At 38.6% G+C, this 27,325-nt stretch overlaps 1 protein-coding gene across 1 annotated transcript in view; it reads right to left on the reverse strand.

The window, feature by feature from the left end:
- The window catches only part of pcdh11 (protocadherin 11), a 139,132-nt gene that overhangs the window by 20,015 nt on the left and 91,792 nt on the right, over positions 1 to 27,325 (reverse strand). The window contains exon 6 of the mRNA XM_080900967.1: positions 25,577 to 25,775. Within this exon, the coding sequence (XP_080757093.1) occupies positions 25,577 to 25,775 (199 nt within the window). The remainder of the gene's footprint in view (positions 1 to 25,576; positions 25,776 to 27,325) is intronic.

Below are 27,325 nucleotides of genomic sequence, written 5' to 3' on the forward strand. Positions count from 1 at the left end.
TCCATTGGCCTTGTCTGCTGCTGTGTAGGACAGCAATCGTACTTCTTAGCTACATCAATCAATAACTACACAACATGGGCACAGCATGTTGCTGCTGATGCACGACGTTCTAAGTTTGTCCAGCAAACCAAAGTTAATCCTGCAAAAACTCAAGGTAATTCATCATCAGATGGATTATACTGGGAAACTTTGACTCTGCATAGACACATAAATTCCTCAGGAGGCATAATCTTTTTACACTCAATCACTCATTCCCTTGATGCATAGATAGAGGGAGTGGTGAACTGTGAAACCATACAGTATGATGCAGGGTTGCTAAGTATAGTGCATGCAGCCCATAGAAGTTGTGGACAGAAGGTATCCCCTGGGCGCTCAGAGAAATGCTATGTATGAAATGGAGCGGCAAACTTCCTCTTTTTTGAAATGAGGCATTATGTATGCATCTGAGGATGTTTGTTAAAAACCCTTGTCTGCTGTCAGGCTTCACCTCCTTTCCTAAGCTCATAGAAGGAAACGTAAGCTGTTTACAAATGCAGTATGACAGGATGGATACTGCTAACTTAAGTTTTGATGTCAAAACCTGTTACTGACATTTAACAAGAAGAAAAAGCAAGTCAGAGCCTGAAAAAAACCCAACTGACATGTGGATGAAAATAATGCTTAAATCTGGAAGTGCTACGATGTATTTGTTCAGAGTAAACAAAGCTTGTGCTAAGTTGTGATCCCATACTATTTTTATTTAGTGATATAAGCTTCTAATTATTTAGTGGAATGGAAATAATTATCTCTAGAGAATAATAATGACTTATATTAGAAATAATAAGATTGTCTTTATGTGTGGGCAGACTGTATGTTACACTTTAGAGTCCTGCTATAATTCGTTGCCACAAATACCACTGTTTCTTTATGTTTTTTATCCACCTATAGCAGAATGTATACAGGAAAAATATTGAGTTTGGTGAGAAAGGCTTTGGGCTGTTTTGAGTTCAACTGGGAATAGATTTTTTTCAAGGGCAGTGTGCAATCATGGAGCTGTGTTATTCCCTATGATTGCCAGACCACTGGCAAAATGTGCAAACACACACACACACATGCACATACACACACACACACACACATAGATGTGCACATGGCATCACTGTGTGAAAATGTGACTTCAAAACATCAACAAAATATTCAGAGGGAAGATCAGAGTGCAGAGACATCACACATCCAAGTCCAGGTGATATTACCATTTTTGTGCATCATTCTGCTCTTCTCTATGGCCCAACAGTTGTGGCCCATGCACTATGGATTAGCTAAATCTGTTGTCAAGGCAACATGATAGATAAAAAAAAAAAAAACAACAACAACAACAACAAAACAAAATTAAGAGGCTTTTACAGCTAAAAAAAACTTCTCGATATGAAGCTCAGAAAAAGAGGTCACTGTAAAATCAAACAGAGAGTGGAGACAGATTAATAGATTCAGTGTGTTGTTTCAAAATGAAATAGAGCAATACAATTTTGAGGAATCAGAAACATTTTGATACAAGCTAGCATACAACATTAATTTGACTGTCCCATGCAAAAACAAACACAGGTGTACTTACTGTAAAATTCAGGATTTATGCTTTGCACTGGAGTGAACTGTGCTCATTGATAAAGCTCCATTTGGCAATGCTAAAAAAACACTCAACTTCAATTTCTGCTGGAAAAGCTACATTTCGACTTTTCAATTAAGAGCGGCTTTGGCTCAGGTGAAGAAAAAAAAGTGCTTTGTCCACCAGGATGGTGATTCAATCCGCAGCTCATCCACTTTGCATATTGAAGTGTCCTTGGGCATTATACAAAAGCCAAAAATTGCACTTATGTCACTGGTGTGTGTGTGACAAAAAATGAACTCTATGTTTAGCTTTGTGTGATTGTGGCTTGTAGAGGAAAGGAATATCTGAGTGTCTGATGAAACTCGAGAAAACGCCACACAAATTCCATCTGTTTATCTTACATGATATGCATTGTACTCTGCTGCAATTGTCAGAATAACTCATCTTGATAAGTTACGTTTTTTTGTAATTTTTTTAATTTTCTCCAACTTTGTGATTTGTGTCTGTATATATTTTGATTGCCTGTAGTGCTTTGGAGGGGGTTTTAAATAATGAAAGGGAAATAACTTCAAAGAGATTAACTCATCAACTTTGGATAATAATGAAACAATGAGGTAGCACATTGTTTTCTTTTCCTTTCACGGCCACTGTATTAGAAATCAGAAAAGAACATGTAGAGTGATTTCATTATGTTTTTGTCTTGCTAGCTGTCTTTCACTGCCATTTCTAATTTTTTATTTTTTAGCACTCTTTTGTTAGAAGGAATAATTCAGTTCAAGGGCAGTTTACTAGCACCCACTCAACCACGGTTGATCTTCCATCACTGCCAGCAGCAGTGAAAAGCCAGTGAAGAAGTCAAGGAAGATCACGAGCCTTACTGCAAAGAAAAAATATTTGTTTTCCCTTTTGACTTTGGTATTCAGAAAGTCAGCGAGCACCTTATGAGGACCAAGCATTATTAGAGAATCATACAAATGTGCCTGAGTGTAGTATGACTTCAAGCTTGTTAAAGGGGCCTGGTCAAGTTATGTCAGATTTTAACAGCCATTCGCACAGATTGGCCTCGCTGGCATTCTGAAGGCCCATAAAGCCTGATTCATCACCCCTATCACTTGCAGAGGGCATGCTGAAGGCAGGGAAAGAGCAGCTCTCAGGTATGCTAAAGTCATTCATGATGGAATCTGTCAACTCTACAAATGGCTCCCTTTCACCCTGCTGCCTAGTGCATTTTATCAGCAGAAAGAGTCGGTGACAGAAACTCTATTGAACTCTGACTGTCTCTCCACACATATTATTTTGTTCCTTTGAGAAACATTTGTATTAGGACAGTGTTAGATTATCAGTCAAATTTGGGCCTGAGAATAATAATAAGAGCCAAGTAGGTAATACTTGTCAGAACCCCGAGTCTCATTGTTTGCCAGTAGTATCCTTGCTTGGCTCTTCTTTTTCACCTTCCCCCTAGTAACCATAATTATATTGGGAAATTCTATTTGTTGCAAGGCTGCTGACAACCCTTGAGAATGGAAAATACAATTTAATAATTTGCTGCTGCCGACACATCTTCAAGCACAGCAGGATTCAGGGGCAGAAGACAACGGGAGGGCTTTAGAAGCATTATGGATGCTATTGGATCATTTTTTGAGTGACAGATAACAAGCTTGGAGGCCCAGGGAAGTTCTCCCTAGATGAATATAGTCTGCTTTGTGCCAGTTAACAGATATGTTTATTCTTGTCATTAAAAACAGTGAAAATGTGGAAATAAAATTGATTATCCACACTATTTTCATTGTATTTGCTGAATCAATAACTGTTTTTTCTTTGTATGTATCAAATATTTATCATTCATTCTTTCCCTTAGAAGCTATTCTGTCCCAGATTGTAACCACAAATGTGCTAATACGTAACCCAAATATATGTGCCATTGATATCAAGGATGAATGCAATTTTTTTTGTGGTGGAAAATTGAGTATCGGAGTGTGGATCTTGGCATACCAGCTGCTGGGCTGCCTCCTTACATTCTGTTTCCCTCCACTAGTCCAATTTCATATTGATGAGCTCTGCAGCAATTCAAATTGCATGTCTTCTTTAAACATTTAACTAGCAAAGAGAGCAATCACAGTCTTTGCTCAAATCCTGCCTCTGTTGAAAAATGCAAATGCTACTGCTGTGAAAGAAAAATCAGAAACTAGGTAAGCTACCTGAAGAAGTTCAGATTTTCCACTTAATAAAAATTGGCTTTGTCTTACATGCATAACCCAGGCTGTGTGTTTAGCCAATTCACATGATGGATCCTTTGTAATTCACCTTCCAATAAAAATCAATAGTAATACTGATTTGTAACTTCACCATTTGTTTCAAAATAAAATTGCAACTTGCTCCCAAGGATTTGCCGTGGTGCATATGTACTGCTGAAAGGATAATAACTGTATATATATTACAAAAAAAAGCCTTTGTCTAATATTTGTGGAATCCATGGATATGTTGACAGTGTTTTAGAACAAAAAGTCTTCCCTGTACCATCCCGAGACCACAATTGATATTTTGGGGTTTAAGCTAAGGTTTGCATGAATTATTTAAAAGAAATGTAGAAACACTGCATTGCCACAAGATTGGATAACAAAATATTACTACTCCATGACTACTTAAAAACAACAACAACAACAACTAAGAACAAAAATCAAGAACAAAGGGCTCTCTTGGCATTATTCTGATGATATAACAGCAGTATGCTAAATGTGTCACATGCCTAAAACTAGATGAGTTCAAATTACAACACTAGCTGGCCTGAGAAAGTGAAGCTCACACAGTGCTGTTGCTTTTGAGGTAAAACTACACTTGAAACACACTTGGATCAGTGTGAGCAGTAACAGGAGCAAAACATATGGAGGAAAATACACTTGTGAAATAACCTAAATGGTTGGGTCCATTTTTTTTTCCATCCTTGGCTTTTATAATGCTGATTCCAGTTGCTCCCAAGAATGCTGCTTAAAAATGATAATCCAGGGAAGGAAGGGAGGATCTCCACAGACCTGCCTCAAGCCTGCTTCCAAAACTATTAAGAAATATTATGCATCCTTCCAAAGACACCAGCCTCACTCTGCCTCTCACACACGTTTCCTCCTTTATTCTTTCTGACAAACAAGTGTTGGAACAAAAATGTAAGTACCTGCAAAATACCAGATCATAAGAAATGGTTTTTGTGGGTGTGTGACCGATTTTCAAATATTCAAATGTTTTCAGCCACCCTTTCTTATTTTGAAACATACACCAAAATACAGAAATACATAAAAAATTTACTATGATTACCTTTATTCTTCAACACAGCGAGTTTCTTTCCCCTCGCCATCTCCCTTCTTAACAGTTGACCTGTCACACTGCTCCCACTGCCAGACTGCAGCTGCACCTTATGTACATTTTGTAGTATTCATTCCACCTCATTCATTTCTGTATTTTATGTATATAAGTTTAGATTCGTTATTTATAGTTGGTTTACACAGCTTTGTGTATGTATGTGTAATGTGTATATATAGACACTTGTGTGTGTGTGTGTGGGTGTGTGTGTGAGATTTACATTGCTGTGCTTGAGAGCCACCATCTACCGAAACCAAATTCCCTGTATGTGTCTGCACATATACTTGGCCAATAAACACGATTCTGATTCTGCTTGATCTCTTTTTAGCAGTGTTCTTGTAATTTCTTTAAGTAGTCTTCAGAAATAGTTATCCAGGCTTCTTGAAGGACATTCCAAAGCTCTGCTTTGGATATTGGCTCCGTTTTTTGTTCCGTTTTCTGTCAAGATGTTGGCATCTGTGAGTTGGAGAGGCCAATCCGTGACTGATAGTGTTCTACTATTTGTTTTTCTACTCATGTATGCTTTTACTGCATTGGTAGCGTGTTTGGGATCACTGTCATGCTGAAAAATGAAGCCATTGCCAATCAGATGCTTTCCAGATGGTATTGCATGGTGGATCAAAATCTGATGGTACTTTTCTGCATTCATAATCCCATCAATTTTAACAACATCCCTGAAACTGCTAGCTGAAATGCAGCCCTAAAACTGTGACTGTTTTGCGGTGCCTCCACAGTATTTCACAGACGGCTGCAGAAACTCACTGTTGTACCTCTCTCCTGACCTCCTCTGTATGTGCTGACAATGATTTGAACCAAACATTTAAATATGGATTTTTCACACCATGAGACCTATCTTGCAAGATAGGCAATATCCAACAAACTTTCAAGACCTTTAAAAAGAACTATTGTTAAGGCCCATTTAAAATTGCAAGACAATCTGGCTCCCTCGAAGCAAAATATAAATAAATGAATGCTGGCTCAAGCCTTTTGTACAGTACTGTTTCCACATTTTTTTAAATAAGTATTCCAATGTCTTTTTTATGTTACTGTATGTATTCTGCTATTAAAAATACAATGGTGTTAGTATAACACAAAAAGTCTCCACTTTAAACACAGGATGCCTGATTAAGTGCAAATATTTAAAAGATTTTACAAGAGTTGCTCTGCATCTGGATGAACCTAGCAAAATTTGAAACTACAATCACGCATTTACTACACAAACAAACCAAATCCTAAAACAGCACATAGAAGATATTTGGTTGCATGCCTTTCAGCTTTATATCGACTGTAATTGTGCCACTGGCAAACTGGGGGACTGCTAAAATACATGTAGGAAACAGTTTATACTCAGAGTGTTTTGCAGATAACCAGGGGTGGTGCCAATGTGGCATAGTGTAGAAACTGCCACGAGTTGCCACTCCGCGTGAATATTTCTAATAATAATCTAATCTAACAATCTTACTATTGAGAGATCCACTGAATGTGCACTTCATTTACATTCGACTGTAAAAGATTTTGCGGGATAACAACAAGTTGCAATAAATTATCTTAAAAATTTATGTGCATACTTTTTTAAGTTGTCTTAAAAATGTATGACCTTATGGGTACTCGGAGGCCTGTGATGTGCAGTATTTCTACATGAAGAAATTGTAAATTTATTAATTTGAATATCTGGTATGAATATCTGCTATAATACGTGGTCTGCCACACATGCAACCTTTTTTTGACTCCCATCTAAATTGCATAAAAATGGCATTATCTATGAAACTATGAGCTATGGTGAAGTTTTTTTGAAAGCTTTTTCATCTAGTAACAGCCAGCCACCTCCAGCAACCACTCACCAACTGATTTGAGAATACGCATTTTTCACACAGGACTAGTTGGTGCCAGGGGGATCACCAGCCAGCTAATATAATATAATATAATATAATATAATATAATATAAAGTGTATTGGATTTAGTGGCTAAAGTTAAAGAAGAAAAAACTAACTTCTGTAAAACATGGAAGGACAGAGGGAGTCCACATGGTGGTCTCTTGGAAGAGAACTCACTCCCATGTAGATATAAAGCATTCACTGAAAGATAATAAAAACATGGCAAGTCTAAATATTCCATTTTAATCACTAGATGTCCATAATTCCAACAGAAAGGGAAGAGCTCTGTCTTGCCCTGTATTATCAGTAATTTGTGGATTTAGTTGGTCAGTGTGGGTTTTAGTTTAGTTTAAACACACTGCTTTATCAATATCCATCATTGCTGAAATCCTTATAGCGCACACAGTGTTCAACGACTCCTTTAATGACGGTCTCTCTTGTGGCATATATGTCAATTTGTCTGGTGATTTATTTGTTGGCTGACTGGCCTGGTATCACCTAACTCATTCAGGTAGACAGAGTGTGTATGTGTGCGTGTGAGTCACAGTGGGAAAAAGAATGAGCGAGAGCGAGAGCGAATGAGAGAGACAGCCTATGCAATGCAATCATACTTGGCCTGCATCCACTCACGTTGTAATGGGAAAAGCAGTGTGCAAGCAAAACTCTCATGAGAAAACAGGGAAAGATGAGAAAATAAGTGGGTCAAGCACTAGGCGTGAGGGGCAGGATTGGCAAAGAGGACACCAGTGAAATCAATGCACATCTCAAGGCTTGCTTTGGTGGGATATCGAACACCAGAAAAGTGTACTGTGGTGGTAAACGATGGGCTAAAAGCTGTAGGTGCCCTGTCTGAGTTTGATTATCTCGTTCCCAAGGTATTCGTCGTCATCATATCTTGAGAGATAAGTATCATAATAGTTGTGTATTTTTGCTGTTACAGTAAATGCTACCCAAATTGTTAGCCATTATAACTCTTGTCTCCTGAGATAGAAGCAATGATACTTCACGGGCATCCTGGTGTTAAAGAAGCTAATTGTTTCTGTCAGTCCCTGAGCAAACATGAACCGGCCTTCACAGCATTTACCAGGGACATTCAAATACAAATGGCAAACAAACAATACTCACAAAAACCAATACAGTTTTAACATTTGACCTTAACCTTCATACATTTGCATTTCCACATTCTAATTTGACACATTTCAGATTTGTATTAATGAAAATTGGTCTTTCAGAGAAAACTTGGCAAGATACGTGCCCATTAGTGAGTTAGGAGCTGCAGCACAATGATCGGTTTTTATTAAAATAAATAATATCAGTTTAGACTCTCCATTACAAACACAAGGTGAAGGGAACCGATCTAAGAATATACAAATAAAAACAATCAATGGAATTCCAAAAAACACGTTTTACAAGGTCAACATGTTATCTGACGGATTTGTCAATATTCAACAATTCAAATTCTCTTTCTATTCTACATATTTGGAGAGAAGAAATAATCATTTCATGATTTCAAACTGAATCAAATAAAAATTAAAGCTAATAAGAGTCAAAGCCCTTACATTTTAGAGCAATATAATCCCATTAATGTTATCAAAATGAAATCTGCTTTGATTATTTTAAGGTTTTTAAGAAGCCTTTGATGAACATGGTTTGTCATAAAGAAAAGATGTTTACAGGCTGAGACGTCGTAGCTGAGGTGAGCCCATGACTGACTCAGGGGAATGGAGTTAGCTGAGTAATGTTTGCAATAAAATCAGGCTGTAAATAGAATAGAAGCTTTTGATTTTTATGTATACGGACTACTCCAGGTTGAAAGGCTTTAAGTACCGGAACTGCTGACTAGTTTTTTGAGCTCAAAAGGTCAAAATTCTGGAGTGCATGCTTAGCACACGTGAACATAAACTAGATCGGTGCAAATTTGAACCAGATTAAGGGTCCAAATTGAAACTTACAGTTTTGTGGTACACATGCAGCAATGTTCAGTTCTCTGAACTGCTCTAGGTATCTCAGTTTAAGTAACCTCACTGTTGTTTTTATTTATTTTTTGACACACTGAAACCTTTTTAGGCTGTTGGCTCCCATTATCTGGGATGTTGCTGCGGTGAATCCGAAAGTGCTCTGTCAAAACAGTAGCCCTAAAACAGGTAGCTTTTATCTATAAAGGGAATCAACATATGGAATCCGTTACACACACAGCACAAAACTGACTGAAATTGGGGCTCTTTCAGAATACAAAATAGAACACTTTCCAGGGTCTGTCTCTGTCTCTCCTTTCCCCCCACCTTCAGCAGTGCGCTATAAATGTTCTGTGCTTGAAATTTACTGTTCATGTATTCTCACCCACCATTAACACAATGGGGCATTCATACCCTTAAGCTTCTCCAAAATTGACAGAAAAAAAAAAAAAGCAAAACAAGAGTCCTCAGGTGTGAATTTCGCTGTCACATCTCCATTATTTTTTGAATCAATATGATTTCTTCTTTTTTGGTAAGCATTTTCATTTCATATAAATCACCACAGGTCTAGATTGGCGAAGGAAAAAAAAATCTCATTTACAAATTGTGTCCTCGTTTGTTAGTGGCACAGCACCTCAATTACCCAGTGAGCAGGTTTTTATTTATTCATGCAGACAAAGTCACGTATTCATGAGGATTAACCCAAAACTCGCTCATAGACTGGCAGGCACAGATTGCATATTTTACCATATGAGCAATAGCTGACGCATTTACCCTCAAAAGATTGAGACAAAGCATGAGAGAGGCAGACCAGAGAGAGCTTTTGGGTCACTGCATGGTCAGTTTCACTAACTTTATTCTGATTTGTGTTTTCAAGAATATATAAAAGGGTAATGTATTGTGAATAATATTGTATGTGTGCAGTGGAGAGCGTTCTTGCTCGGGAGAAGCGAAAGAGCATATGGAGCAGGAAACAAAAATAGGAAACTGAGTAATAGTTTGTTTTTGTAACGCTACTTTTTTGTTTTCTCCGCAATATGAGTTTGGTATGTGACGCTCCGAAAAACAGTTTCAAATGAAATGTTGCCTGAAGAGGTCCAAATCCAGCATTTACATCCACATTCATGAACAAGATGGGAAACAAAATAAACAATGTACGAATCGGTTCCCGTAAGTAAAAAAAAAAAGTCATACAGTAATACACTGAATGTCAGCAAAATGCATTCCCTTCAGATCAAATGTACTCTCTCCGGAAAATATCAAATCATCCTAATAGCCAAATTTCTCTTCAGAAATTGTTAGGGAAATCCTCTGTCCCCTGTCATATTACCCACATTTATCAGGATGCAGCATAGCCATTAAGTCTGGAGGTTTATCAAATTATCTGCTTGCAGAATGGCCGAAAAGGGACACATTACAACCAGTCGACTTTGTCTGAGCTGCTGCAAAGCAATATTCCGGGATGCTGCAGCAACCAAAAGCAAATTATGGTGAACATAACACAGAGTTCAGTGGAGCGTTAACAGAATGGATGGCCCTATCCTGATTTTCTATCTGTTGGGACAGATGTCGCTAAGTCCCCGTGACTCGTGAGGTGGACGGCCCTGTAAGCAATGGCAGATGCTCCAAAGGTAAGACAGATGGATTTTGCCAGGGTTCTATGGCAGTATGCACATTTTTCACTTGGAAGAAAATTAACAGTAATAACTGCAATGTCTAGTTTGAAATGATGAGGAAAGAAACTCTTAATGTCCTCTATTTAAAATAACATATGCCATACTATTCAGACAGACCCTTGCAAATATGGCCATTAATAGTATGGGCCAAGTAAAATATAGTTAAAGCCAAGAACATGTTTTGAATAACCAGCAGCCAGAACTTTATAAACTTAAAAACACAACTTGTAAAAGACAGGGCAAGAAACCTGTATGGAAGTGTAACGTGTTGGCTTTGGTTTGTCTGAAACTGTGAGTACAAAGTGTAACAAACATACATATGCTGTTCTGAAAAATCAGTGATAAGGGATAAGGCAAGAAAAGGCATCCCTTCACTAATTATGTGTCCAGTTGTCTTTCTTATCTGCATTTGTTGACAGTATAAGTGGGCCTGTGGGTGTATATCAGCGCCTGCTCGAGAGCACACAGGCATGTGTCTGCTGCACATGTGAATGTGTGTGTGTGTGCTTGTTATATTCAAATCCTGGCTGCTGCACACAAGTCGCCCAAACCCAGTATTTCACAAACACCATGCCTTCTAATACGCTGCAATATCAAGCTCCTATTGTTGGATAATTGCCACTGATGGAGAAAAAAAAAAGACCAATATTTCATTCTGCACAATCTGTGGTAAACTGAAATCAATGAGGCCGAGTACTGTGATTAAAATGTGATCGGATCACTGACGACCAACAATGACAACAAACATGAAACAGAGCTCCTTTTTTGAACAGACAAAGCTGCTCAGTGGTTTAAATTTTGTCCACTGTGACCAGGATAATGGCAACCTATTGATCGCTTTTGGCATTTACGCTGAAACTCTAACTTTCTAAGCGGTTCATGTTAATTTTTAAAAGAAATCGTGACGTTACGTGAGACCTGTTTTGTGTGGAGGGGAGACTGGGGGACTTTTTGTTTTGCTCGAGTTTTGGACTGATCTCGTGTTGGGCAGCTCTGCTTTTTGTTTGATCTCCTGCAGCAGGAGAATCACACTGAAGAAAGATCTACAAGGGAGGTTTTCAAAGACCCTTAGGTTGTCGATGCTAGTGCTTTGTGTTCGACCTCTCTGTTCTTAACTGTAGTTGTGCAACGTGGGAGGTTTGTTCAGCTAGATCAAGGTGTATTCCTATGTATGTGCTTCTGTAGGAATGCTTTATATATATGCTTGGCATATAAAGGGTCTGCATGCGCTGTGTCTCTCTGGACAACAAGGGTGATTAATAAAGAAACAAAACAACAAATAAGATGTTCATTTTATTTTATTTTTTATTTTTATTTTTTTTAAGCCTTAACCCTCCTGCCATCCTTTAAAAAACTCACACCCATCACCCTAGGGACCATTCTCAGCCACGCCATAAAAAGACCATATATCCATATTTTATTCCACTTTAAATTAGCCAACCTTGTAAAACTACTTCTCCCTGAAATATTCATGTAAAGTTTTAATTATATTTTCGTTGTTTTAACCCTTCAAATCCCAGTGTTATTACATGAGCGCCCTGTGTTATAAGCCCCAAAAACCAAAAAACGAAACTAAATATTTCCACAAAAAACCAGTTGAAGTAATATGTGATTGTCATTATAAGTAGGCCTTTAGATGGACCAAAGATTGGCACCAACATACATTTTGACCTGCCATTATTTTTTTTGCATTTTTTTTGCAATTTAAAAATTAAAACTTCAAGGCCCTGAGTCTTCATTGACATCCAAGAAAAGAAGAAAAAATAAAATCATATGATGATAATTTGGGGTTGAAAAATAGCGTTTATAATGGAAGTCAATGGGCAGAAAATGGTCCCCAGGGTGATGGGTGTGGGGATTTCTGCTGCTCAGCCATTTTAGGCTGATTTAAGGAATTCACACTGGAATATTAACATTGACAGGTAAAAACTATCCTGTGGCAAGTTTGGTTATATTCCACTGAACACAGTGGAAATGGCAGCCATTTAACACATAGCAGTGGCACAAAAAGGTCCCAAGAAGGCAGGAAGGTTAAGAGTGATGAAGCTGAACTTCAGAAAAGAGCAGATTTTATATGTCCTTCCTCACGGGACTTTCTCTTTTACTCTCTGCCAATTCATTAACTTGAAGAATTGAGAAATATTGTCTTGCGTGGTCTCAAAGATCTTCTTAACAAAATTCCAGGGCCACTAAACTGCACTTTCATTTTCTGTACGACTAAAATGTTCCCAAATTGACAGTTGCTGACTACTTTTTGCTTTTACTCTTCGTGTTTACTTTCCTTCATCTCAAACATTTTAGTGTTTGTGCTTTTCTTCTGCATTATACAGTGGGGCAAAAAAGTATTTAGTCAGCCACCGATTGTGCAAGTTCCCCCACTTAAAATGATGACAGAGGTCAGTAATTTGCACCAGAGGTACACTTCAACTGTGAGAGACAGAATGTGAAAAAAAAAATCCATGAATTCACATGGTAGGATTTGTAAAGAATTTATTCATAAATTAGGGTGGAAAATAAGTATTTGGTCACCTCAAACAAGGAAAATCTCTGGCTCTCACAGACCTGTAACGTCTTCTGTAAGAAGCTTTTCTGTCCCCCACTCGTTACCTGTATGAATGGCACCTGTTTGAACTCATCATCTGTATAAAAGACACCTGTCCACAGCCTCAAACAGTCAGACTCCAAACGCCGCCATGGCCAAGACCAAAGAGCTTTCGAAGGACACCAGGAAAAGTATTGTAGACCTGCACCAGACTGGGAAGAATGAATCTACAATAGGCAAGCAGCTTGGTGTGAAAAAATCAACTGTGGGAGCAATCATCAGAAAATGGAAGACATACAAGACCACTGATAATCTCCCTCCATCTGGGGCTCCACGCAAGATCTCATCCCGTGGGGTCAAAATGATCATGAGAACGGTGAGCAAAGATCCCAGAACCACACGGGGGGACCTGGTGAATGACCTGCAGAGAGCTGGGACCAAAGTAACAAAGGTCACCATCAGTAACACACTACAACGGCAGGGAATCAAATCCCGCAGTGCCAGACGTGTTCCGCTGCTGAAGCCAGTGCATGTCCAGGCCCGTCTGAAGTTTGCCAGAGAGCACATGGATGATACAGCAGAGGATTGGGAGAATGTCATGTGGTCAGATGAAACCAAAGTAGAACTTTTTGGTATAAACTCAACTCGTCGTGTTTGGAGTACGAAGAATACCGAGTTGCATCCCAAGAACACCATACCTACTGTGAAGCATGGGGGTGGAAACATCATGCTATGGGGCTGTTTTTCTGCCAAGGGGACAGGACGACTGATCCGTGTTAAGGACAGAATGAATGGGGACATGTATCGTGAGATTTTGAGCCAAAACCTCCTTCCATCAGTGAGAACTTTGAAGATGAAACGAGGCTGGGTCTTCCAACATGACAATGATCCAAAACACACCGCCCGGGCAACAAAGGAGTGGCTCCGTAAGAAGCATTTGAAAGTCCTGGAGTGGCCTAGCCAGTCTCCAGATCTCAACCCCATAGAAAATCTGTGGCGGGAGTTGAAAGTCCGTGTTGCTCGGCGACAGCCCCAAAGCATCACTGCTCTCGAGAAGATCTGCATGGAGGAATGGGCCAAAATACCAGCTACTGTGTGTGCAAACCTGGTAAAGACCTATAGTAAACGTTTGACCTCTGTTATTGCCAACAAAGGTTATGTTACAAAGTATTGAGTTGTATTTTTGTTATTGACCAAATACTTATTTTCCACCCTGATTTACGAATAAATTCTTTACAAATCCTACCATGTGGATTCATGGATTTTTTTTTTCACATTCTGTCTCTCACAGTTGAAGTGTACCTCTGGTGCAAATTACTGACCTCTGTCATCATTTTAAGTGGGGGAACTTGCACAATCGGTGGCTGACTAAATACTTTTTTGCCCCACTGTATGTTTAGAAAACTGTAACTATAATTAGACGCTTCAAGGCAACAACAGCTTAAAAGAGGGCTTTTAGTGATCAAATGTCTCAAGTTCTTCGGGGATAAATTCAGCCTTTTATTCAAGAAGTTAAGGTGCAAGAGAGGGCTTTCCATGGTGCATTATATGGAACTGTATTCGCTCAATCATCCATTATACCACATGAAATGAAAGTCAGCATGAGACCCCATGGCACCTCTGTCCACACCACCATGTGTTGTATTAAGGGTGTATTATAGCATGGACCAGTGGGTCCCAGATGCGACAGCAGGACTGATCATCAATTATTATACCTCACTGGATCAAAATGAGCATTTCTGCTCATTCCAACATCCCCAGCGCTGGCCTGTGGTGGCTAAGCTGAGGCTTAATGCACCTCCAACCCCCCATCCCCTCTACAGGCTCAGCAACACCAGCAATAGCCCTCGTGGAGGCAGTGGGACATGCCTCAAGACAGCATCTGCCTCCCCTTGGTGACCTGCCGAGTTAAGCCAACTGAAGAATCAAGGGCACACTTGCAGAGGTCCCCGATTTTATCATAACAAAGACATTGCTGCTGCTAGTGCCTGTAACTAGCTTCAGGAGATGTTTCAGTCTATTTCTGCTAATACTATGAACTCACTCTCTCTAACGTTGCCTTTCTTTCACCCAGTATTTTCTTCTCTCTCTTACCATTCTGTCTGAAATGAACACCGAGGGATACATCCAAAGAACCGCATTTATGTCAGTAAATACTTCGGATACGCTGTTTACAGTAAAAGAATATTTTAGAACTTTGAAGAGTGTTGAGATGTCTAAATGGAAAATAAAATAAAAGGGTGTCTTTTTTCTCAGCAACCACTGGTGTTATGTTTTGCTGTTTTAGCCTGAATATCTTATAAATGGAATAATAATCCAGAGAAGTAGTACAATTTCCACAAAATCCTGGAAATTGTCAATATTATTTTTTTTTTTTGAATTAGTCAGGATGACAGATGTTTGACGCTTGAAATCCAGTGGGACATCTGGCTAAATAGAATAAGGACAAATCAATGCAATCATGCAGGTGTCAGGGGGAAATGGGGACAACAGCACACAGTCTGTCTGCTTGCTCGCAGGAGCTTCTGGCAAGTATTTTGTGCACCAGGTCTGCTTCTGCATGCATGGAGTCGCAGACTGCTCACGAGTGCTACATTGCCTTGAGGTCCCCACAGATGCCTCACAAAGAGCACGGGCAGAAGTGCACCACAAACTTGTGATGGTGGATGTGATGAATGCCTCAGCTTTCTTGCAGCATAGAGTACACAACAATCAGGTTTATGTGTTCAGTGTCAAGCCTCCTTGAACTCCACTGTCATTTTCTGTTAGGCCGAACATGTCCTGGAGGGCCTAGCTGAAGATCAACCCCCTTGTCCTATCTGAAAGCCTCACTCTCTTTCTTCTCTCTTTTTTCTTGCACTCATTCAGTACAACTTCTTCCGTCGTTTCTCACCACACTCTGACTCCATGCATCAGTATTACCAGCATGTGAGGGGTTCCACATCTCCATGAATACCAATTTATCAACCAGTCGGTGTATACATTGATTGAGCGTGGTTAGGTTCCATATAATGCAGTGGAGTAATCCCAAGCATGCTTGTGCATTCAACACCCGGATTAAATGATTGTGTTAATTCAGAATACAATTTCAAAACATACTGTAACCTGTATTCTTTACCATATAGAAATATATTTTTATTATATTTCAGCCAACTCGATTAAAAGCTGGTAACTTCATCAGAAATCAGTTGGGTATGTATGTGTATGAGTACTGTTAAGCATGAAATTTATTGCAGTTTTATGCTTGTGCTTGTGAAATTAATGATTTCACAGAAAAATATTGCATTTCTTGTGAATGACACATTTTAGCAGAAATATGCTAATACGTGAAATATAGACAGATGGCATCATAGTTGTAGCCGTCTGTCATCATATCATTGATGTCATTGCTGCAATGCTGAAGCTATCACTGTAAATTGAATCTAATCAAAACTGCAGTTAATCTCATAACGCTTTCGTATTGGAAAATAAGGCAGAGAAAAGCCGCAATATAATTTTACTTTAGTCACAGCAGGCTGTTCTTCAAGTAAATATCTGCTTAATGTTCATTTTTCTCATCTGTCAGAACACTTCTATTATTCAGCTTCCCCTGATGTGTAAATAATTGTGCTCTTTTTAGGACAATGAAGCTTTAAGACGTCTTTGCCATATGCTTCTAGCCCGCTATTGGTGTACTGCATGCAGAGTATCCGGACAACCCAGGTCAATGACATTAAAGGCTGAGAGAGTTGGTGAAAATACAACTCATGTGATGCTGGGTCTGCTCAGCCTTCAGGAGACATATTGATGCACAGTTATTTTGGTCAATAAGTCCTTCTGAGCAGAGGCCATCCTTATCCTTGAGACCGACTGCATGTGAAAAATGAGAATGGGATGAGACCATGCATTTTAATATGCAGCAATATCTTAAAGGAAGGGACGCGGAGAAAGAAGGAGAGGTGTGCTGTGTGGGAAGAGAAAAAATGCCATGCGCTTTTCACAGGGGAAGCAACACCCACAATTATTTATTGTAATTTCAATGAGAACCGGTGGTATGGCATGCAGCGTAATTCAGAAATGGTGATCGTGCTTGTGTGCGGCACCACACTTTGCCAAGGTGATTAGCAACATACAACTTATCTATCGAGATAATAAATCACAGAGTAATTTGCTAACTTACTTCCTACTGCTAAGTAGCATCTGCACATGTGTATAATAATTTGCACATCGTAAGTGATTTAAGAGTGGTGAAAGGTGAGCCAAGGGCACGACCCCCACCCAAAAGAACCCCAAAATTTCAATGCTAAATAACTGTCAGCTGGTGGTCTTTTCTTGGCGTCTAATCATGGTTGAAAAATAGTTCAAAAATGAAAGCTCCTAAGGAATTCTGTGTTCAATTTTTTTCCCTACTATATCTTTAATCATTAGAATAAAGTTACTTTCGGCTGGTCTCTTATTCACAAGGGGTCACCACAGCAGGTAGCGCCACATGTTAGATTTAGCAGATTTTTAAGGCATGACCTTCTAAACTCAAAGGGATTTGTCTTTCCTTCCAGAACAGAAATGGGATCTTCAGATTTTTTTGTGAACAATACTAAAACTAAATAGCCAAAATGAAAAGGAAAAGAAACTTGGTAGAATCAATGAAAAGGAAAAAGAGAAAACACAACTGCAAAAGTGTAAGTCGAACGTGAACACTCTTGTCATTGGGTTCAGCACTTTTCCTATGAGCTCTTTGTGTTTAAATAATAGCAATCCCGAGCTTATCCTGCTTTTGTTTCCCGACATTATGGACAGAGAGGGGCTAATCATAAGAGTTGCTGTTAATTACTGTGCAACAAATGAAATAGAATTTATATGTAAAAAACTATAAATGGCATAAAATTATTGTTTATTTTTATTAAAAGAATATTAAAAGATTCTAAACTTTGTGCAACCAGTTTGTAGTACTAACCTTATTAGCTGTTGTTTAAAAATATAAATAAATAAATAAATAAATAAAACAAAGGCTAAAACATGTCATTTCTTCCTTGCCAGTATTTCTCACTTTGTAAGAAAAGGTCTGATTTGACCTGTGATGTGACGATTTTGACCATAGAAATGACGTCAAATATTTCAACGATGTTTGCTGGGACAGTTCTGGTCTTCCTATCAGTTTCCCATCAAAGAGCAGTAGCTAATCCATCTTGCTTTGTTTTATTTATTTATTTATTTATTTTTTAATCAGACAGAACACGGTTTTGAGACCCAAGAAGTTAAATTTCACTGGCCAGACACTGCTTACCTATGTTTTAGTGACTGGATATGTAAATATTATTTTCTGTAGTCAAAGCAGAGGTGCTAAAACAGTGCAGCCAGCATGCCAATTTGAACTGAATGTAGCGTTGGTTGCACAATCAAATGCTGCAGGTTGGTGCAGAGGTGATATTATTTTTCACTTTTACATCTTTCCCTTTTTTTTTTAACGTCATCTACATTTGGGATTTTTGTGAAAGCTATCTGTATCTAATTAAGTTGAATAAAATATTAGCAAATCCATATTTTATAGCTTCCCATGTTTTCCTCTTGCTTCTGTAGGGACTCAGAGGTTCTTGCTCTACAGTCAGGTGTAACCTCAGGTCATCATACTTGAAGGAGAGATCTTAGGAAATGTTTGGAGCATTGTGGGATCCAAATGTGTGATGAGGTTTTCTTCCGAATTTAAAAATTCATCTTGGTTATTGTCTGAGGAGCTCTGACCAGAAGCTCAAGACAAGGCTTAGTGGTTGTTTATTTCCAACCAGACTAAAATATATGACTATAAAAACCTACAGCTAATCGCACCATGCATATGCCAGACACCATTATCATCAAATACATAGCTCGCAGATTTTTTACTTCAAGTGTGTTGTTTTTGCTTTTGATGATTCATGTTTGATAATACTGAGACCAAATCAGCTATGGAATCGAGGACTCACAACACTCACCTCTTTCAAACACAATATTTTACAGGTTTTATATGCAGCCTGAGCCATATTCCAGTTTGGGAATCACAGAGTCAGTGAAATGGAACAAAGTGGATTGCTGGCTGGGGCCTTTGAGCGGCTATCCTTGTTTGAAGTCTCTCTCCAGCCCTGCCGAGTTCAGAATACATTGTCCAAACTTGGCAGCTATTGATTCCTTTCCAAATCAGACATAAGACATACTGAACATGTTAAGAACTTTCAAATACGTTTTTTAATTGTGTACGTCTTTCAAAAACCCACTCGTATCACAGTGCTGCTGAGTCAGTTTGAAAAAGGAGCTTTTGGACAGTCAGACACTGTATCATGCCAATATTTTTATTTTTCTCTCAAAAATTTCATTCTGAGGACGCTCATGCATAAATGTGCAAGAAGACGAGCCTTCCTTGTGTCACTGTGACAAATATAATGTTCTTTTTCTTTGTTTGTTTCTTTTTTTTTGGTGATCTAGTTAAAATAATACTAAGTGTACGTTGGTTCTGAACTGCTCCAAAGCCCTGGAGCTCAATGAGTGTAAACCAGTCATGATCACTTTTGTTTTACTTTCGGTTTATATCACTCTCCCTCTTTGCCTTCCTCCCCTGACAACCAGGCTGTTTTTATTTTTCTAGGTAGAGTTTCCACAGTAACTCCTTTTGTTTCACCATCCACCATTTCAGCTACCTGGGGAAAGCTGCCAATAGGTACTGGGGGAAAAAATCCACTCTCCTCTACCTATTTGGGTTGCACAACTGTGCCTCACATTTTCCCTGCGTATGTTGATACATAGTGGCAGACAGAATAGCATAGTGGAAAAAAAAAAGGCTTATGGGGAACCAACCTAAAAGGGGATGGTCTCATGATTCTATAGCCACTACATTGTGCAATTAGCATTTATTTCATAGTAAAATTAAACATTTAAAAAAAATAAAAAATCAGCTGCCTATTGCCTTTTTCACAGATGCTGAAATAAAAGTATCAAAGGATCCAATAATAACACAAACATTTTTTCATTTAAAACAGAAATATAATCCCCTACAATAGTTGAAAAAAGTACATTTATCCACATAAAGTACATAGTTAGGACTTCAAGTCAGTGGTGTACTAAAAATATATCTACCTAATATCTTGTGGATAATATGCAGTTAGTTTGCAGCTCTCAGCTCTAATAACATGCTCAACTTTCAATATGTAGAGCTGTTAAAATGTCTTAAATCTACAACTGCCACTCTCGAGATCTTTCATGGTAAGTTCTGTCTGATTGCACCAGAAAGCTCCTGTCTCAACTTCACAGAAGACTTTGGCAGGCCAACAAAGAACAGGCCCTAATACTGTGGAAAAGGAGGTTTCTAACATGACACTTTTCAGCTGTTTGAAGGAGGGTGGAGAGAGATTTCTGTGAGCTGAGTTGACTCCTCCAGATCAATAGCTCGTCTCTTTCTCTCTCCAAGACAACTGGTGTGGCATTTGAACCAGATAAAACAAGGGTTCCCCTCCACCTCACCTCTGACAACTGAGCACTTCCACCAAATCCCAGTTGGATGAGAAGGATACAGATGAGTCCATTTAAATCCCCTTTCCAACTCAGTTCTAGACCCCCAGTGATCAGAAAATGCAGGAAAAAGCACCTAAAATCATCTTGAAAGGAAAGGTCCAATCTATGTAGGTTAATATTCACTGTTGCTTCATTTAGCTCTGTTGCAGGCCCACTGGGGCAGCTGTAAAAAAAGTTCTGGGAGCCAGAAGGCACAAAGGCTTTTATTTATTTATATCGTGGAGAAATATATAGCAGGAAGCAAACTGGTGCAAATGATGTGAAAGAAAAACTAGTCTGAAGAAGTTATCTTGCAGATTGTGGGATAACTGCAAGAGAAGGAATAGGCTGCATTACCATTTTATGTGCGGTATGAATTAAATATACACACTGCTGCCAGAATAAGTCAGATAACATGACAATATGTAAGGTAATCCTTCTTCCCATCCTTCAACCACCAGCGATGTACCCTTAAGCAAGGCACTTGGTTCTTAATTACTCCTGTGAAGCTGCTCATTTGTCAGCAGCAGATGATGAGATGGGCCGGCAAAAGTAAAAGGTTGCATTGGCAGCTAAAGTAAGTGTGGCATTGCTATCAAAGAGAATGCCTGCTCAGCCAACCTTGCACATAAAAGCTGAAAAAAAAAAAAAACTACTCTTACAACAGTTCATCATCTTTCTAACCTGTGGTCAGCCAATTATCTGGCTCTTGCTACAATATTGGACTTTTAACTCTCTGAACAAGGGCCCTCTTCTCCCTTGCATGTCAGCTTAGTCTTTCCCCCTGGTCGCTCATGACATTGTAACACTAATTACAGCTAATTGTTCTATGCTGAATGGATTTAGTCACATTGCAAATGATATGCCATTGGTCAGTGTCACAATGTTTCCACAGAAAAAAATTCAATGGGGAATGGAAATTTGCACAAATGAATGTAATTAAGAAGCACATTCATTACTTCTAATTGCATATGAGAACCCTCAAAGTGAAACCGAGATCCGGCTCATATGAATAATTAATGCAGCTAACTGTACTGAACACTGTAATGTTGCTGCTGTCACATAATGATGTGCTAAACTATTGCTTTTAATGATAAACTGTAGTGTTATACTTTTTCGTAATGCACAGTCCCAATCACCCACAAACTTATTTTTTTCCTCATTAAATCCCTTTATTTGCTGGCAGATTGTGTCTAGACAGTTGAATTCCAATCTCAGCACAAGCGAATGGGCGGCCAGACATACTGAGTAGAGTTGGAGGTTAGAGAAGTATTAAAAATTCAAGTGGTACCAACGTGTTTGGCACACTAGATCAAGTCAAGTGGCCTTTTCCAAAGACAAGAAAAGGGCAGTTGTAAATCAGCCAACTGGAAACTCAGTCTGAGAGCCATTATGAAAATTTTGGACCTACAGAAATCAAAGAGTTGAGAATGCAACCCCCAGAAAGTATGAACTTTGCAAGCCTTTAATCAGATTATTTGTCTGCTGGTATCACAGGAATTATAGAATGTGCCATAAAAGACCCCCCAAAAATGTTAAAGTAAACATCACACAAAAAATAATGATTGAAATCTCTGATTTGATGAGTAATTACTTTTTTTTTTTTTTTAGATTTATACAGAATGCATTGCAACACATTCAGAACTGTAATCGTATTACATTTGGAGTATTTAAAAAGGATTGGCTTATTTTAATAGCAGATTTAGATCTTAGACAGACAAGGTGTAAGCTGGTCATTTGAAAGCCATATGCCACAGATTAAGATACGGCACTGTGCTGTGCAGATATTTCATGTTCCTTCCAGAGGCTAATGCACTTCGTCGGAACTGCCTTTGCTGAGCTGCTTGTAAGTGGGCAAAAGTACAAGCTCCTAAATCCCTCAACTCCAACAACAGGAGAAAGAAATAAGTATATTACAAATTGTCCGGAGAACAAAATTGTGTATTGTTTGAAAAATGTGAGGGATTTAGACTCAGGGATTTGCTCCCACTTTGCCCCACTTTGTCTGAGGGCTTAGCACTGATCGCTGCTCGCGACATGATGATTCCCATCATTCTTCAAAAGCCTTTCAGGTCATCATTAGTACGACATATGCTTAACGGCACAGGTTACCACAAAAAAAGTGAAGCAGATAAAAAGTGAGGTTAAAAATTAACACAGAAATATGTCAGTGTCCACACAGGTTGACAGATCAAGAGTATGCTCACCCTACCCACAAACATAGTGTAGATGCCAAAGCAAAGAATTACATGTATGTCCCATTTTGAACTATTCACCATGTTTAATTGTTCTGATTGTATAGTTTTGCACTTGCCAGCTGTTTGACGTATACAGCTCTGACATAAAAACGTACGTGCAAATGATGTTAATTAGGACTTTTTATATATTTGTCGAGACAGAAGAAGAACTAACAAAATCTTCGAAATAATGTGTGACAAGAGAGGCGACAGCTTAAGACTGATGGCGGGGTGGTGAAATAAGCCTGGAGGGGGAGGCAAGAACCCATAAAATGAACAGCGCCTTACTCATAAATAATAGAAACATAAAATGTCATATGAACTTTATATCAAGAGAGGGTGGTCTAATAAAGATGCAGGTTTAAAGAGGAGTTGAGAAATTCATTGTCATAAGAAGGCCACATGGCTTGCCTTTGGCACAGACAATTATTCAGAGCAAGTTGACATTCAGGTTCTAGCTGAAGCACCTTTAAGAAACAACACTGCTTTTGACTCTCGAAATTCTCTCGTTCTACTGTTGCTCGGGTCTTTCAATCTCTCAGCTCTGTTTCTCACTTTTCACTTGGAGTCATTCCATCTCCTCTCTCCTCTTTACACTTTTCCTTGTTCTTTCTGCTTTACAAATTGAGACGACACGATAAGAGATTGCCACTGCCATGCCAGCCTGGTGCTCATTGATAAAACCATATCTAATCCATCTTAGGCCCCCCTCTGTCACCAACACACTCATCTCTGAGACAGTCAACGTGCACAGGATCCATCTCTCTTTTTGAACTGAGCTGCACAGAGTCAGAGTTTATCTGACTTAACTTCTGAAAGAAGAAAATGGAGCTCGATGAGTCAGGTGAATTTCACTCTGCCTTGAAATGATGTGCAAGTGTGTTGTGTGTTGAATCGGTAGCATCCAAAAGCAAATGAAAAAGACTCTTGGTTTTAGGTGGAAATGCATGGTTTATGAAAGATCTATTTTATAGGAATTAAAATGAGATTTTCCTGTAATTTCCTCGAGCCTGTAAACTCATCAAGGTTCTGCTAAATTACACAAGATGCATATTAATCAAATCGCTTTATATGGCTTGCACATTAGCTTTGAAAATGATCCATTCTCCTCTTCCCTGCCTTTACTATTTATCTGTTAGAACTATATTGACTTTAATACAGTATTACGCGTGACTTTGTGGTCAAATAACTAGAAATAGCTTTTCTAATATCCAACTACTTATATTAGACTCCGATACAGCACTCACTAGGATTTTTCATGCAGCAATTTGTAAAAGTACACATGCATTTATTACATTAGTATGGTCTTCTGTCTAAAGCTAAGACACTTCAACAAATATTACCCCAGAGGGAAAGTGGGTAATAAGTGGAGTATTTGAGCAAGTTTATGAAGTATGAGATGTTTATGTCTCTGTATATTAATGGAATCATGAGCAATTGCCTCACTATTCGAATGAATCACATATGAATCACTACTGTCAACATGGTGAATACATTATAGAGAACAGCTGGGGAAGGAGATGTGCTGCATGCATTTATAAAAATGCATGTGTACAGATGTGTGAAAACTGTTTTTTTAAACGTACAAAAATGTCTTGTTATAACTTCACAATCTTGCCATGAACAGAGGGCCATCACCACAATGTCGCCCATTTTGTTTAATACCTAACACAAGCGTTCACAATCACACTCACACTGACACCCAGGCCCCAAACCTGTCAGCCCAGATGCTGGGGAGACACCAGGGACTCTTGTCTCACTTACAACAATGACACAATGGCTTTACTGCATGTAGGTGTATACAAAGAAATCTATTTTTCAGTGTTCTTTGGATCTTATATGCTGCAGGAAAATCAACAGAGTGAAGATCTACACCAGTCCTGTCCGAAATATACGATGGAGGGTTATATCCAGAAAATGAAATCGGATTCACTTGGATTCACTGGGACCCACAATAGCCTTGTTCATGCTGTCTTGTCATATATGGCGAAATAATTTCAGCAGCATCTCTGGTATGCTGCTTGTGTTTCATCACTGACACTGATGAAAAAACCCAGAGTTTTTTTGTTTTGTTTTGGTTTTTTTCTACACTGTCTTAAGGACGTTTCTTTTTCCATCTGGAACTTGTTTGAGCAACTATTAAAATGTATATGCATGAGGAAGGAGTTGTGTATCCCTGTGTTTAAAAAGGCTTGTTTTATGGAAAACAGCAGTGGGCAGTAAGCCATGGAGTGACAGCTGTCTTGTGAATCATTAAAATACAATTTGGCAACACAGTTAAAACTTCAGAGGAATAATTCCCATTACGTTGTACAGCTTAACACTGGACAACAGTTAAAAAAAATTAACCTTACAAAATAAATTTTAAGTAGCAAACACACTATTGTGCAAATTACATCCTTTTTATTTTATTCTGCTTTCCCATGACAGAATCACTGCTTGTGTTTTTCTTTTTTTTAATGAAACCAATTCACTTGCATATTTTAAAATGACTGAGATGGTGTTTGGTTTAATCTGTATAAAGAAAACTGTCAAATATAACACACTAAGAATGAGTACGTAGCGAAATATTGGATTTTTTTTTGCTTGCTTAAAGAATGAACTCACAAAAACAACATGCATAGCTAGTTGTTTTTGGGTTTTTTTGTACAACAATGGCCGCTGGTTTAGTGTTTGCAAAGCTGTGTTGTTACAATTACAATCACAGCTGTAATCTCAGTAAATAATTGTACTGTTTTAAAACACAGATGGCCACTTGTAAATTATGCTGTCAGCCTCACAAAGCACAAACAATAATAAAAATGAAAAACATAAAAGAAAGGATTTGCCTGCTGTCAGATCTAGCAAAAATATACTACTCACTGGATTCAGGGTCTGAGTTTCCATCTCCCTCGGTCCGGCTGTTAGGTGATGTTTGCTCATAGTACTCCTCTTGTGGGAAGCTAAGGGGAAGAGGCTGGGTGGTACTGGCAGTGATGCTAGGCTCCGGGTCTCCAAGCCCGCTGTCACTGCAACTCTCCTGGGAACCGTCTGGAAGATGGAACGTCACACGGCGCTGGGTCTGAGGCACACCAGAAGATAAGAAATGTTTATATGAGAAACGCTTCTGTCCTGTTAATATGAACATCATGATCATCATACTACTACTACTAATAATAATAACAATACAGAAACCTACATTATTATAGTGACTGTAAGCAGTTTAAGAGGTAAGGGGTGAACATTTTTTTTTAAATTTGTAGTTACTCTCATACTAAAGACAGACCTAGACAGCAGATCTTTTAAGTCCATCCTGGATCAGACTTGCTCCACATTCCTCAGCAACAAACACCCTGTCACCATTTTATGGTTCTCCTCTCACTCATCACAGCTTAACACAAACAGCCCTTGTTATTAGACCCAGTCGTCTGGCTCAAACAATCTGGCCTTTGTCAAAGCGTCTCAGGTCCTTACGCTTCCTCATTCTCCCCGGTCCTGCATTTTGACGACAACAGCTCACTCTTTACTTAAATCGCATAAATCCCAGACCCTGACATGTGCTGCTGTTAGGAGATAACCTATATGATTGTTTCACCTGTGAGTGGTCATAAACAATGGGCTGATTGCTGAATGAATAAAACCCACTGTATCGGTCCAGGTTTTGAAATATCCACCTCTAAGATTTTTACCTTCACCCCATTGCAAGGATGAATGAAATCTCAGTTTTTGTTTTGACTATAGAGAGACTACAGAGTTGAGAAATTACATTGAAATATTGGCAGCAATGCTTCATTCTAGAAGTAGTGTTAAAGGTACTCTTTATAATCCATAGAACAGAGTGAACTGTTTTCTTTTTTTAAAGACTGTTTTATTCAGCAGTGAGGAGTTCCTATGAATACTTCAAAGTGAGATCTGTCTGGAAAAACAAGGACATTTCTTCTACAGAAAAACACTGTTTAATCTTTTAAAATATATCAAAGCTTTGAGCACCACAATCAAAATTCTTCTCACAGCCATTGTGCTGGGGTGAGGGCAGAAATCTCAAAACTATGTGTATGGTGTTAACCGCAACACTTACTTGAGATTTTTTTTTTCTTTTTTGACTGAAGGGGCAAACAGAATAAAAGGCTTTAGTGATTCACTAAACCAGTGTTATCATCAATTGAAACTGTGATTGTTGAGTCCTGTTTCTTCCATTTCTATTTCTTCTATACAAATACAGACCAGACCATTTCATATCAAGATGTTGATTCAATTAACCTTAACATGTAAGTAGGGTAAGGCTCATGGGTGAGCTTGGTGTTTAACTAATTATCATTTACACTGTAGGCTTTAGGTCATAGATATTTTACAGTATCAGAGACTAGTTTGTTCCAGTACCAGTAAAATTACACAATACTCAGTAGCCATTTTTTCCAACTATCGAAAAAAAAAAAAAAAACATCACTACTTAGACATAAAATCTTTTATTATAAAGTAATTTAAAGACACCAACAAGGTGGTGACAAACTTGTTACTTAAAACGTTAACATGATACTTTGTTTATAAGACGAAAAGACTGAATGAAATGGTTGGAAAGGTAACCTGCTAATGGTACTATGAAGTCGATCATTAGCTCCAATATGTTAGCTC

Source organism: Rhamphochromis sp. 'chilingali' (assembly GCF_963969265.1).
Source record: "Rhamphochromis sp. 'chilingali' genome assembly, chromosome: 13".
In the NCBI taxonomy this organism is placed as follows: Eukaryota; Metazoa; Chordata; class Actinopteri; order Cichliformes; family Cichlidae; genus Rhamphochromis; species Rhamphochromis sp. 'chilingali'.